At 34.4% G+C, this 13,572-nt stretch overlaps 1 protein-coding gene across 1 annotated transcript in view; it reads right to left on the reverse strand.

Annotated features, from left to right (window-relative positions):
* Nucleotides 1-4,633: 4,633 nt before the first annotated feature.
* LOC134852972 (membrane progestin receptor alpha-like) overlaps nt 4,634-13,572 on the reverse strand; it is an 82,114-nt gene continuing 73,175 nt past the window's right edge. The window contains exon 6 of the mRNA XM_063868863.1: nt 4,634-5,990. Coding sequence (XP_063724933.1) covers nt 5,815-5,990 — 176 coding nt within the window. The 3' untranslated portion in view covers nt 4,634-5,814. The remainder of the gene's footprint in view (nt 5,991-13,572) is intronic.

The raw sequence follows: 13,572 nt of genomic DNA on the forward strand, positions 1-13,572 counted from the left end.
ACTTTTTGAGTTTAATTTTGTCCACCGTATGTCTTACGTTCCTGCGTTGGTCATGTTTATCTTTGGATATGACTAACACTTAATCATCCTTTGATACATTAAGATTTAGATAAAAAAGGTTTGAACTCTAATTCGTTGAATTAATTAACTACACCCGTAAACCATTTGTAAATAATTAAACAAAGCAAAGAGACAAACTATCAAAAGTAAGCGCATTATAGAGTTCATCTAGGTTCGCCTCATAAACCAGCACTGTTTCAAAACAGCGCTGGTGTTGAAGTTATAATATTTGCACCACTAGAATCTACCAACACCAACTTGGGCCCGGTCAGTATACAATGGAATGGTCATTGAGCTTATTATTGTTCCGACTTTCGTCAAAAAAGTAACGGAATATTCAACTTTTGAACTAGCCATTTTTGACAGAATTTTTTTTTTTATCATTCGAAACGTATTGTTGTTCTGAGCTTAAAATTGAACAGATATTTTATCTGTGATCATTTTTCGTAAAGTTATGTGGGTTTAAAGATTGACATTTTGGCCAATTTGGGACAATTAACGATGATTTCTCAAAAAAAATTTAAAAATGCTCCTTATTTTATTACATTTATTTTTTTTAAAGTTATTAATGCTCCATAGACCTTAAAAGGCAGTCGGAAAATTCAAGGCTTCGTACCGATACGAGGAGTTTTTTACTTGTTTTTTACGTGAAAAAAATGACGTATGTGAGACTTTCACTTCTGACTACACAATTTATCAGCTCCGCATTCCGATCGTGCAATGTACATTCGGGTGCGTTTTAATTAAAAAAAAAACTTATTCTACTTTTCTTTCAACGCAAATTTGGGTAACACAAATAAGCATCGGAATGCGGAGCGATTCATACGATATTTAAAAAAAAATTAAAAAAATTTCTCAAGCGACAAACACCGTTTTGAAATTTTCGATTTTTATAGCCCAATTTCGAGCAAACTAGCGATCCAACATGCTTATTCGCCAACATGCTACCATCGAAGATTTGTGGAAAAATCCCCTACTAGTCGTAGAAGAACTCGCGGAGATATTCTCAGAGCAGTCCACGGAGCAATAACAACAACAACATGCTTATTATATGACGATATCTGGATGGTTCCTTTGCGTGGATCCTGACCTCGGCGATCTCGAAGGACTATTAGTGGCTCGCTGAGATGCTGAGCGTCCTGGTGCTCCATTTGATGCTCCATGCTGTATTTCTGCTATTGGACCCATTATGCTTTTGGGCCATTCTCCTTTTTGCTCCGCCTCCTAGTTAAGTATTTCAAGTTTCGGAAACTAAAGGCAGACACATACAAGGCGAACGCAAACAAAGAAAAGCGAAGGAAAGGCAACTGAAGATTCAGGGATTGAAAGAGCTGAAAATATCGACTGAACTTTCAATGGCTATGCGGGTATTTAGACAAGTCGTTAGATAAATCATCCAATAGTGTTTTAAAGGTATGAAGCATATTCAGTATCTCAAATCTCCCAAGAGCTTCATGAGTTCGTTTAATAATAAATCGCCTAAAAATGAGCCGAAAAGGACAATATCACCAGCAGGATCTAACCAAGGAAATAACAGAGTCGAATGTGCAAAGGCAAACAGACCATGCGAAAGAAAATGGAAAATAGGGCTTATGTGAAAGAGCTGCAAAAATTTGAAATAGGGTAGGCTTAGAGCAGATCAGCTCATCATTTACCCTCTTCAAGTCGCTACCTATTGCTGTTTTTTTGTTTATTTAGTTATATCAATTTATTTTGACTCGAATGAATTTATTCTTCTCCTTCTCTTCTTCAAGAATGAAGGATATACTTTCTTAAAGGCAAATCAACGATGTAATTAAGTTGGCGATAACCGAACCAAAATCAAAAGTGAAAAAAATGAACTCATGCTATGTGTCAAGAATTGAATATCACTCAATGAAAAGAAGATCAACAACCTGAAAACATTATTGGAATCAGAATTGTTCCAGCCTCATACTCACGGAGACAATACAAAAAGTCTTGGCCTCGACAACAGCAAACAGTGACGAGCAAAGAGAGTCAACGGAGAGCACACTGAGAAAAGTTGTTGAGCACTGTACTGAGGCCCAAATAGCTGAGAACGATATATCCGTTGCCCATAGATTGCCTTCCCGGAATAACAAAAAACAAACCAGTTATTGTTTGTTTTTTAGAGGAGGAAATAATTTGAGGATGACAGAAGCAAAATCAAAAGTGAAAAATGATTTGATGCTATGGGTCAAGAATGAAATACCACACAAGGAAAAGAAGGTCAACCTGAAAACATTATCGTTTCACAGGTTGACAGCAAAACTAAGTAGAAACAATAGTTTAAATAGAGAGCGATGAAAGAGTAGTATATCCACTTCTTCTTGACTTCTGACATGTCTTGACTTCTGACACGTATTTTAGCAGTTGGGCCTATAACCTTTCACAGGTTGGCTGCAAAACTAAGTATAATCAACAGTTTAATTAGAGTGATAAAAGCGTAGTAAATCAATTTCTATATATATGGAAAGTCAACCGCCTGTTGAGATCTGAGCTCGTGATATGACAGCGCGCGATATCGCGTGACAACGTGCGATGTCATATCACGAGCTCAGATCTCAACAGGCGGTTAACTTTCTATATATATAGAAACTGATTTACTACTCTTTTATCACTCTCTAATTAAACTGTTGATTATACTTAGTTTTGCAGCCAACCTGTGAAAGGTTATGGGCCCAACTGCTAAAATTCGTGTCAGAAGTCAAGATTGACTGACTTAACAAAAAAAATCTGAGAGAGCAAGCTGTAAATTGTTGACACATTTTAAGTAAAAAAAAGACAAACGAGGAAAAAGTCACAAAGAAGATAGTGAACTGAGAGATAAACAACAGAGCAATACAAAGAGTCATTGAGACAATTCAGTGATCAAAGAAGTCAGAGATCTGGAGTCACAAGGAAAGCTGAAAGAAGCACACGAAAGATAGATACACACAGAGAGAAAGAGAGAGAGAGAGAGAGGGAGGAGAGGGAGAGAGAAAGGAAGAGACAAAAAACAGTGACAGATAGAAACTGACAAACTGTTCAATTTGATTAACTAAATTGATGTGGTGTTTCATAAATTTCTAAATATTTGTAGTTGCATGGGGGGATCGTAATCCATCGCTGCTAAATCTGAACCCCAACCTGATCTAAAGAGTAGAAGTTCTACAAAAGAAAACACTACAAATTTTCTATTTGGCTAATCTATATTGCTATGTATGAAGTCTGTGAAGTAACCGTAGCTTTGCTGAATGGCTGATGTGTTATTCAGTACGCTTATCGTTAGGTTTCGGATCAGACTTAGGTAATGAGATACATGATTATTTATATTATGCGCTGCGATATGTTTGCTGATATGTTGACAGAATTTTTGTCATTGAAAAGTTCGTGGAACATAAGGTTTTTGTTCAGAGCAATACGGTTTAGGTGAAAAAAGGTCTTAGTCAGAGAGAATAAAGTTTCCAGGAAAAGAAAATATTTTTTGTACTTTGCAGAGCAATTTGAGGCTAGAATTTTTCATCTTAACTGAATAAAGTTATCAATAGAGAAGTCGATGTTAGAAATAATGCAAATGCAGAACAGAAAGAGGCATCAGTAAGAAAAGGGAGAGAAATTTTAGGTGAAAAAATTGCATGTTTGGTATGGGTAGGTCCAATGTTCAGACAGAAATCTGTTCTGTTTTTAACACCCTTTAAAGAACAAAACGGAGTCAAAGGTTCTAGGCAAAGAAAGAGTTGAGTTTTTTGTGAAACATTCTCAAGGAAATTCGAAAAAAGTTTCAATGAGTACCAGAAAACTCAAAAAACTTAGTGTCTGTCTCAAAGCTTACTAGAAGAGGGGCTAAAGTAGTTTTTGGAGAAAGGCCATGTATTGATCAAGGAAATGGGACTGTTTATCCACTTATTGAGCCAGGATATCTTTTCATTTCAAAAAATATTATGATTCAGAAATCACGAAAAAAAAGTGTTGATAAAGTGGAAAACAATTCTTCAGAGTTCAGAGTCAATAAGACTTATTTTTGCAGAGAGACAGAAGAGAAGATTGAGAATTTTAGTGAGCAAAATGAGAACTTGATGATAAATGACGATGATATAATGAAAGGGCTGGAGCTGGAAAATGAGTCTAGAGCCCCTCCAAAAACTGAAACATCATTAGATAAACGAGGTAAGGAGGAGTCGAGAAACTTATGCGAGGTTAAGAAGTTTCAGAGTATGAACATGAAGTTAGGTTCAAAGATAAGGGAGAGAAGGAAGTTAGAAAGCAGAGCAGGCAAATTGATCAGGATATTTGAGCTAGGACAGAAAAAGTGATATTGCTCTCAACAAATATCGCATGGGACATGGTAAAACTGAACCTCCAGACTAGTTTTAGGCTATGAAGTAACGCTTATTTTGAAAGGAGAAATATAAGTTTCGGAGAAATGACCTCTCACTTTATAGAGAAGTCACATCTCACTTTTTAGTTCAGAATTAGAACATGATTGGATAATCTAGCGATGTCCAATCATGTTCTTATTTTGAACTAAAAAGTGGGAAGTTACTTCTCTGTCAAGTGAGAGGTCATTTCTCCGAAACTTATTATGGGAGAGAAAACATTATCAAAAACAAGGTCCTGAAAACATTATCGAAAAAGTCCTGAAAACACGATCGAAAAGAAGGTCGTGAAAACATTATAACATAAAATCATTATCGGAGTCAGAATTATTCGAGCCTTATACCCGCAGTAGCAATATGAAAAAATCACGGCCTCGACATAAGCAAACAGGTGAGGAACAAAGCGAGTCGAAGGAGACAACATTCACAAAACTTGTTCACTTGAGCACTGTACAAGAGGCCCAAATAGCTGAGAACGATATATCCAATGCACATAGAATGCCTTTTCGGAATACCAGAAACCAAGTAGTTATTAATGGGTTTAAGAGGAGGTTAAAAAAATTCCTCCTGAAAAGGAATGAGATGAATCTGATTCATCAAAAAGAACTTTATGAATCAGACGAGAAATTCAAACACATGGACCACAAAATACTTACCGTGCGCATGAATTATACGTTTATGATTTGTTAACGCTCTTTTCGATCGCTTAATCAAAAAACAATAATTTACAAATCAATTTTACAAAAAAACTAAGAAATGTTTTTTTTCCTTAGCTGATTTATCCAGGAAAAATGGAGCAACATTTAGGATTGTCGGTGATAGCGTGTACGCATGATTCTGATCTGAATAAAGTTACTAAAAAAGAGAGCTTCAATTCAAATTTTATTATAATAAAGATTATTTTCTCATTTCATGTCCTTTGCCTTCTTTCAGGAACTTTACTCTCGTTAGCTATCGAACCGACCTTCAGTAGGCGCCTATTGCGCCTTTAGTCTAGCCCATCCAGTTTCGTTTAATCGATTGTATAGATATTTAAATACATTTGAGTGTAAATTTAAATGTTTCTTGATGAAATTTTGCCTCAACATACTGGATAAAAAAAATTCTGTCTTTCTTTCTGTAAAAAAATCAATGTATGCATAATTTTTCATGTCGTCACAAGAAATCAAAAATCTTTTTTTGCAAGCTTTTTGGAGGTCAGCGAGACTCAATACTAAAAGACAAAGCTACGCTTAGGCTTCTATATAGTTAGTATACTATAATTAAATCCAAAGGTCGCTTGAAATCGAACAAAAACTGTGAAACAGAGAGCAATAAGCACCATTTTTGTTACTGTTTCCGGTGGATTAATTCAAAATAAACAAATCTGCACAGCAACTTGTAGCGAAAATATTGTCTACATCATCAAGTGAGACATTTTTCGAAAATGACGAATAAATGTGAAGAAATTCTCGACGAGGACGAAAATGACACTGAAGTTGGACAGCGACACTATGAGTGCAATAGTAGACACATTCTGCAGGGCCCACAGCATATCCTCACTTTGACCCGGCAGAAGTTTCGTTTCCCAATCTGGTGAAAAGAAAAAATAGACGAAACATAATCACAGGAAATGTTAGGAAGCATACATAGGGCTATTATAAAATTTACATATTAAACCCCCGCTCGTTTTATAATTTGGGACGTACTACCTCAAAAATTTCAGATATTGCACCAGGAAGAAACATTTCAGGTTTCAGCTTCGTATAACTCTTAGAATAATTAACCGTTTCGTCAAGTACATCCAGGGTATAGCCAGTGACATGGCCTTGAACCCCAAATATCTTTGTGGGCCATATCAATTTTGAGTATAAGATCATCGGAAGGTTTGAGAAGAATCGGTTAACCTGACTGTTTTCAATCGCGCTTGAAGGTGTTATTATTCTAACATATTTGGATGAGGAGAGCAACTGACATCGAAAAAGTTAATGGCCCAAGTGAGTTAAGACCTTTTGGTAATACTCATTGAGTAATTTCAGATAAAATACGCCGTCTGCTCGTCACGCTATCTTATTTTCGGCCGGATAGATTCGTGCAACTTCATAGTCTAATATCAATCTTAATCTTACTCTTATATCTTCTAGTCTCAATAGATCTAGTGTATACTGGTTTATGCGAGTCGGTCTCTCTGGAGTAGGCAACTATATTCTAAGTTTAATTCAAATTGCTCTGGTGCTGAAACTACAAGTAGTTTCAGCACTTACAAATAAGTGGGTTGTTAGTTGATAGAGCATGATTGGTTAGTATTCAATATTTTATAGACAAAAAATATCATAATAATGACGAATAATATAATTCAGTTTAGATCTGGTTCCACCCATCCGGGGTTTAAAGAGTTTTAGTTTTTAATGATTTTTTATAATGGAGGATGGATAATGCTGCTTTTCTTTTAGAAGTTGCGAGCATTTGTTTCCTTGATTAGGTAGGAAGAAGGATTGTTATCAGTTGTTCGGATTTGGACGACCAAGAAGCTCGAATCGTCGATATGAACTTGTTCTTAAGCGGTTGCTGTTGATCACGATGGTTTTTGGGAGATCGTTTCAAGATTTCTGATCCGTTGTAATGATCCAGCCTCGTTCGGGTGTAGCATGAAGTTTGACTTTCGTGTGAAGTGCGGAGTGACTTGGATCTGTACGTATACTCAACATCAAGATGGCCATTGGTCTGTTTTAATGGGTTTCCTTTGCTGCGATGCCAAGTCGTACTTTAAATCCTTTGAGTGTAGTGACTGTAGGCAGCAAATCGGGTGTACTTGCCATTCCGTAGTTGGAGTGTGATTGGGTTGTCAACTTCCTTGCTGCTCGTCTATGGACTGTATGAAATCTATATACTGCATTGTATTATTTACATATACAAATCTTTGTTAATTTTGTTTTTAGTTATGATCATGTATTAATAGTTATCGCAAAAGCGTTTTTGTTTTAGTTCGGCTATTTTTAAGAGTCACTCACCCTTGAGTAACTCTTGTCAAAAATAGAGTGTGGGTCACAAAGCGTGGTTGTAGCACGGTGGGTTAGGCCGGCTGAAGAGCATGCTCAGGACGTCCTCTCTGGTGGGTTAGGCCAGGAGTGGAGTATAATTTCATACCCTCTTTTTTGTAGGGTCCTTTTTGTGTTCAACCTTTTGTGCCTTTTTTATTACTGGTTTTTTTCTTTTGTGTTTTGGTTGTGTCCTTTTCTCAAAAATCAAATCGTTTGGTTTGGGTTTGTCTTTCGACTTTTTTGTGTTTTATTCGTTTGTGTTTAGACTTGAAAGTAGTCTTTAAAAGAATAAATTATCCAGTTTTAAGCTGGTTTTAATCCGATTTGGGTACCGTGGGTTTTCCTTTCTTTGTCATGCTGTTAGGTTGTGGTTTGCGGTGTTTAGTAAACTGCGTTGGTTAATTTGGATTATTATATAATTCCTTTCCAATCGGGTTAAAGGAAAGTTTGAAACGTGTTGAATTTATTAGAGTTGTTATCAGTGAAAGTTAAAACAAACTTATTAGTTTAAGCAACCTTCGTGGGTGAGCTGTGCGATTGTGGATAGGATTGTGGGCGCGTAAATGATTTTAAATTTATAAAGAAGCGTCTTTGAAAAGCTTAGTACTGCTCTGAATTAATTGGCAACTTTTATGAATCTATTACTTTGAAAATATTAATTTTACGGCTTTAAGGCTTTTCTGTGTTTGGTAGAAAAATGAATGTTTTCAATCAATCTCTATTTTTGATAGAAGCATTGTATCTAGAGGATCATGGAGGTTAAAGACTTGGTTTATTGTGTATTTTAAGTCATTTTCTGGTGGGCCTGATAATATTATTTTGTCAGTTAAGTTCTCTTGTTCTATTAAAAGGAATAGGTCTTTTTGTATGATTTTTGTCTGATTGGTTTTTGTGTATTGTTTTTAATCCATGATGAATATGGTATTGGTTTAAGTGTAAATTTTCCTAGTAGATCTACTTCGTAGGTTCGTAGGGATTGTTTTGACAATCTAAGTATAGTGAAAAGTGTTGTAACTTTTTTTTTATTTGTGATTGATCTATGTCAGTTTTTACTGCATATTTGCATTGTTATCGTGGTGAAGTTTCATCCTTTGCAAGGAAAATTTTAATATTTTGTGGCATTTCTACTGTTTTTTTCTTGTTAATAATTCAGGTGGTGTATTTCTACTGAGTGTATCAGGTAGTGCAAGGTTTTTTCCTGCTATCCAAACTATGCGGAATTTCATTAAAACTTATTGAAATCTATAAACTCTATGGTTTGGGTTTGATTTTTGTGTGAAAAGAAAAATTATGGGTTTATGATCTGTAAATAAAACTGTGGGATATTTGGATCCAAGTATTAAAAATTCATATCCTGTGAGGGTATTTATTATGGCTGTGCATTCTCTCATAAGAGTAGAGAGTCTAAGTTCAGCTTGTGTAAATAGTCTTTAATTTGCTGAAATAAGGTTAATTATATTTGTCCCGTTGTGAGGCGTCGCACATAGCATAAAAAAGTTGCTCTGGATCTGGGATTGTGTTTGAAATTTGTTCAGTGATAAGACTTTTTTTCTTTATATCGTGTTTGATGTTCTGATGTCCATTGAAAACTATTCTGTTGTCTAAGAATATTATAGAATGGTCCTAAGTATAACTGCATTTTATATACGTATTTACTTAAGAAGCTAAGCATTCCAAGAAATTCGTGTATTTTATTTTTATTGGAGGGAGGTTGAAGTTTTTGAATTGCGTCAATGCGGGATTTTAATGGAGTTATAGTATTTCTTTCAATTATGTGTCCAAAAAATTTTACACGGGTTAGGAAAAAATGTGATTTATCCAGGGCTGCTGTCATATTTTCGTTTAGTAATATCTGATGACATTTTTCTAAATCAATGAACATTTGGTCGTTGGTTTGTGATTGCATGAAAACATCGTCTAAATATGTTATTGCATTTTTGTTTAGTATGAGTGGTCGAAAAATTTTACTCATAAATGCTGAGAATGCTGCTGGTCCTATGGAGATTCCACAGAATAGTCTATTGAATTCGTATTGTTGATTTCGGATAACGAATTTTGTTAATCGTCGTGATTGTTCATCTAGTGGCATTTGATTATATGTGCTATTCATGTCTGCTGTTGTGAAGTATTTACCTGAATTTTTGTGAGAATTACTTGAATTGGTTCAATAGGCCAGTTACATTGAGATTCATCAATGAGTGAATTGAGGTATCTTGCATCTAGAACTATTTTCAATGGTTCTCCTTTTGCTAAAATGATAACGGGGTTTATAAATGTGTTGCCTTTTGGCTGTTCTTCTATATTCACTGGGGAAAAGATTTCATATTGTTCTAATATGTCCAGTAATCTGTTAACTTTGTCTCGCAAGTGTATTGGAACTTTGCTTGCTCGTTGTTTTTTGAAAACTGCATCAGGTTTTAGAGGTAAATGTAGTGGTGAGTTTAGTTTTCCAACATCAAATTTAGATGTTGCGTAAGCTTTTGGGTATTTCAATAGTAAATCGGCTAATAGTTCAAACTCTTTTTGTGTTATCTGAGAGTGTTGAAAGTTGAACATTGTAAAGAATTTTTGCTGTTCTGCTGTGTATTTTAGTATTAGAAATGTTGGTTTAAGGTAAGGTGTTTTCATGAAATAATCTGTGTTGCGTTTTTCATTGCTTATTATATTATTTATCGATAGTTCTTCGTCAAGAATTGTTGATTGGCATATATCTAGTAGTTGTAAAAAATTATTTACTCTATATGCTACTTTTGTGGGAGAAGTTGTTGCATTAGTTTCACAATAACCTAGGAGTCCTAGAGGTAGGGTTATTTTGTATGGAGAATTGTTATATACATGGAAGGGAATTATGTCTGAGTTTGAATTTTTCATGTATTTGATAGATGAGATTGTTACTCGGAAACATTTATGAATTGGTCTGAATTCAAGGTCAGACATAAAGAGACGTTGTTTATTTTGTTCTATACCGTATTGGTGAACTTGTTTGATTGAAAAGTTGTATATATAACCTGCTAGTGGTTTCAAGTGTTTCCGTTCTTGGTTGTATATGGCGTAGAAATCTGAGAAAATGGTGGTTGTTTGTTTATTCGTTGGAAAATGGTTAGGGCTGTGTTTTTCATTCTTGTGTATTTGTCTTGAATTCTGCTGCTTAAAATATTTATAGTTGGGAGGTATTTAATAATAAATGGGATTCCAATGATATTGTGTTTTATATCTGTAATATGGAAGGTTTGTTTAAACGGTTTGCTTAAGAGTTTATTCTGTTCCCTTGTTCGAGTGGGAACAAGGAAGAGTTCGATTTTTCCATAGTTTGTTAAGGTTGATCCTTGTGCTGTTGCTAGCCTGCTTGTTGTTTTAAAAGGCAATAATTTTGGATGTAAACTTTTTATTTCATTCCAAGTGGGTATGTTGATGATGTTTGATTCAGCTCCGGAATCTATTAATCTATTAAAAATTCAATTTCAAGGTCTGGCGTTTGAAATTCTTTACCTTTTGGACTCTTTACGAGGAGTGGGATTGTCCAAATTTTTTCTTTGGGTAATTGCGTTTCCTTTGATACATTTTGGTAAATGTGATGTGCTTGAACATTCTGTAGGTTTTTCTTCTGTAATTTCCTCTACTATTTTTTCTATTGTTTTGTTTTTGTTCATAAATCTTGTATAGTAATTTAGGAGGATTTGATCATGATTTTGATAGTAATGTGAATATATTGGTTGTTCGTATATAATTGGTTCGTAGTCAGTTTCAAAATGAATCATGTTAATTGAAATCGCGTTATCTGTTTCGCATCACTGTCTGTGGATTCGCAATTTATGTGATTTAACTGCAATTCTGTGATTTCTGTATTATCGATACCAAGGGGGTCTGGTTGAGTTTCTTCAGTTGTTGGTACTTGATTTATTTGTCTTTGATGTTTAGGTGTATTACTTCTATAGTGTTGTTGTGAATTTTGATAACGTGTATTATTCCTATGTGGTGATTGGGAATAAGTTCTCTGTCTGTTTTGATAATTTGAATTTCTATTTTGTGAATTGTTGCATGATCTTCTGTGATAATTATTTTAAATTGATCTTTGATAAGTTTGATCTGCTGTTTGAATTATCTCGTGATCTGTTATTTTGATATTGATGATTTCGATCATTTGAATAGTTTGTTTCTATCGTTGGAGTAATTTCTATTTCTATTACACGAAGAGTTTCTTGATCGATTATTTGAATAGTGTCTATTTTGAGAATTTGGATGGGAACTGCTATCGAACAAATAGTTGGTTCTGTTAGAATTTGATCGACTATATCGATTTTCTGAGAGATTTCGTGAATTTCTTTGATTTGGAGATCGTCCTCGATAGTTAGATCTGTAAGGTGATTGTTGTCTAGAGTAACTAGTGTTATTTAAAAGTGGTTTTCCTGACTTATTATTACTATGGATACTTTGTTGGGTAAGTTTTGATCTTTTTTCGTATATTGATGAAATGATTTTATTCGGTTGTCTATGTTTTTGTGGTCTATTTTGATTGTCTTGTTGTTTTTGTCTGCATTCGGTAATGCTGTGTCCGTATCTTCGGCAATAGTTTCACTATTTTTTAAATGGTTTACTTTGAAAATTTGGGTTTTTCTCGTAGATGTTTAAGATTTCAGTGATTTTTTCAGATAATTCTGTGTCGGAGTCAGGAAAAATATTTATTTGTAATGTCGTTTTGGATGTCGTTTACATATTGTAATTAAAATGTTCGGTTTCATTGGGATTTCTGCTTGTTCTAGTTTATCTACTAGTTTTCGAAAGTCTAAATCTGGTTCTCGGATTGAGGAAGGATGTGATGCTCTTTTTTATTGCTATTTTTCGCAATTGAGGTGTTAGAGTCATCATTAAGATTTCTGTCATCTTTGTATTTTTATAATCATGCGTATTGAGTGAGTATGCTTTTCGGAGTAGTGTTTCAATGCTTACTGCAAGTTGTTTTTATTGTTTCATTGGGTAGTCTACGAATTTCATTGCATAAAACTCTTTGATGTTGTTTGTTTCTTTCAGAGTCAAACATTTTTGAAAATTCTTGTGCGAATCTTTTCCAATCTGATTTTATTTCTTTGGGTAAAACTGGAAACCATTTTTGGACTGCGCCATCAAATGTAATTTGGATTAAGGCTGTGCGTCTATGTATCCAATTTTGATGAAGTGGCGTATTTACTGGTTCAGGTCCTATATTCAAATTTAAATTTGCTCTGACTGAATTTAAATTAGCTTCTAGACTATTCAGGATATGTACCTGTGAATACCATTAGTGGCTTGTTTGATGAGATTGAGGATCCACCCATTAGGTATGGATTCATAGTCATTTGTAGTGATTCTGCGATGTTTGGTATTTGAGAAAACTTTGTAAGTTAACTTTTTGTTACTTTATATTGTTGTAAGTAATACGGCAGTGGAATTTCGCTATGCAATTGATTTGGTTGATAAGATTGTGTATTGACTGGGTTTTGTGGTTGAAAAATATTATTATATGATTTTGGATTGTTTCTTGGTTGTCGTGCTTGTTCATCACGTGTATATGGTTCGAAAATATCTGGTTGATCAATGCTGTAAGAGCGAGGTCTTTGGATTGTATAGAATCGTTGATGATTTTGATTATAATATTCCTCATCATCTGATGAAGAATTAGCTGTATAATACGAGGGCTGATTTCTAGTATAGTACTTATTCGTATTATTTTTGTTTTGTTGGAAAAATGGGTAATTTTCGCTTCGATCTTGTGTAGATCGTGGTTGATTGTTAAAATTTACGGAGTTTGAAGTTGATTGTGGTATGTTTTGACTTTGTGAAATTGAATAGGTCTGAAAATTCATATTAAAAGATTTTGGTGTTTTTGATCTATTTACATAGTTATAGTTATGTTCTGCGAAATTATTTCTATGTGATGTTCTTTGTTTATATGATGGTTTTGTTCTTAGTCGAATTGTTTGGTAATCTATTTGTGAGTATTTTTGAGCAACAGAGTATTTTACTGTAGATTGTATGGTTGTTTGTGACAGTGTTGGGTTTTTTGTTTTTGGAGTTGTAAGGTTGGGATGAATAGGTGTATTGCTATGTTGTGCTGTTGTTGTTAAAGGGTCAACTATTTCTTCACTCACGAAATGTGA

This window comes from Symsagittifera roscoffensis, chromosome 8 (genome assembly GCF_963678635.1).
Source record: "Symsagittifera roscoffensis chromosome 8, txSymRosc1.1, whole genome shotgun sequence".
NCBI classification, from domain to species: domain Eukaryota; kingdom Metazoa; phylum Xenacoelomorpha; order Acoela; family Convolutidae; genus Symsagittifera; species Symsagittifera roscoffensis.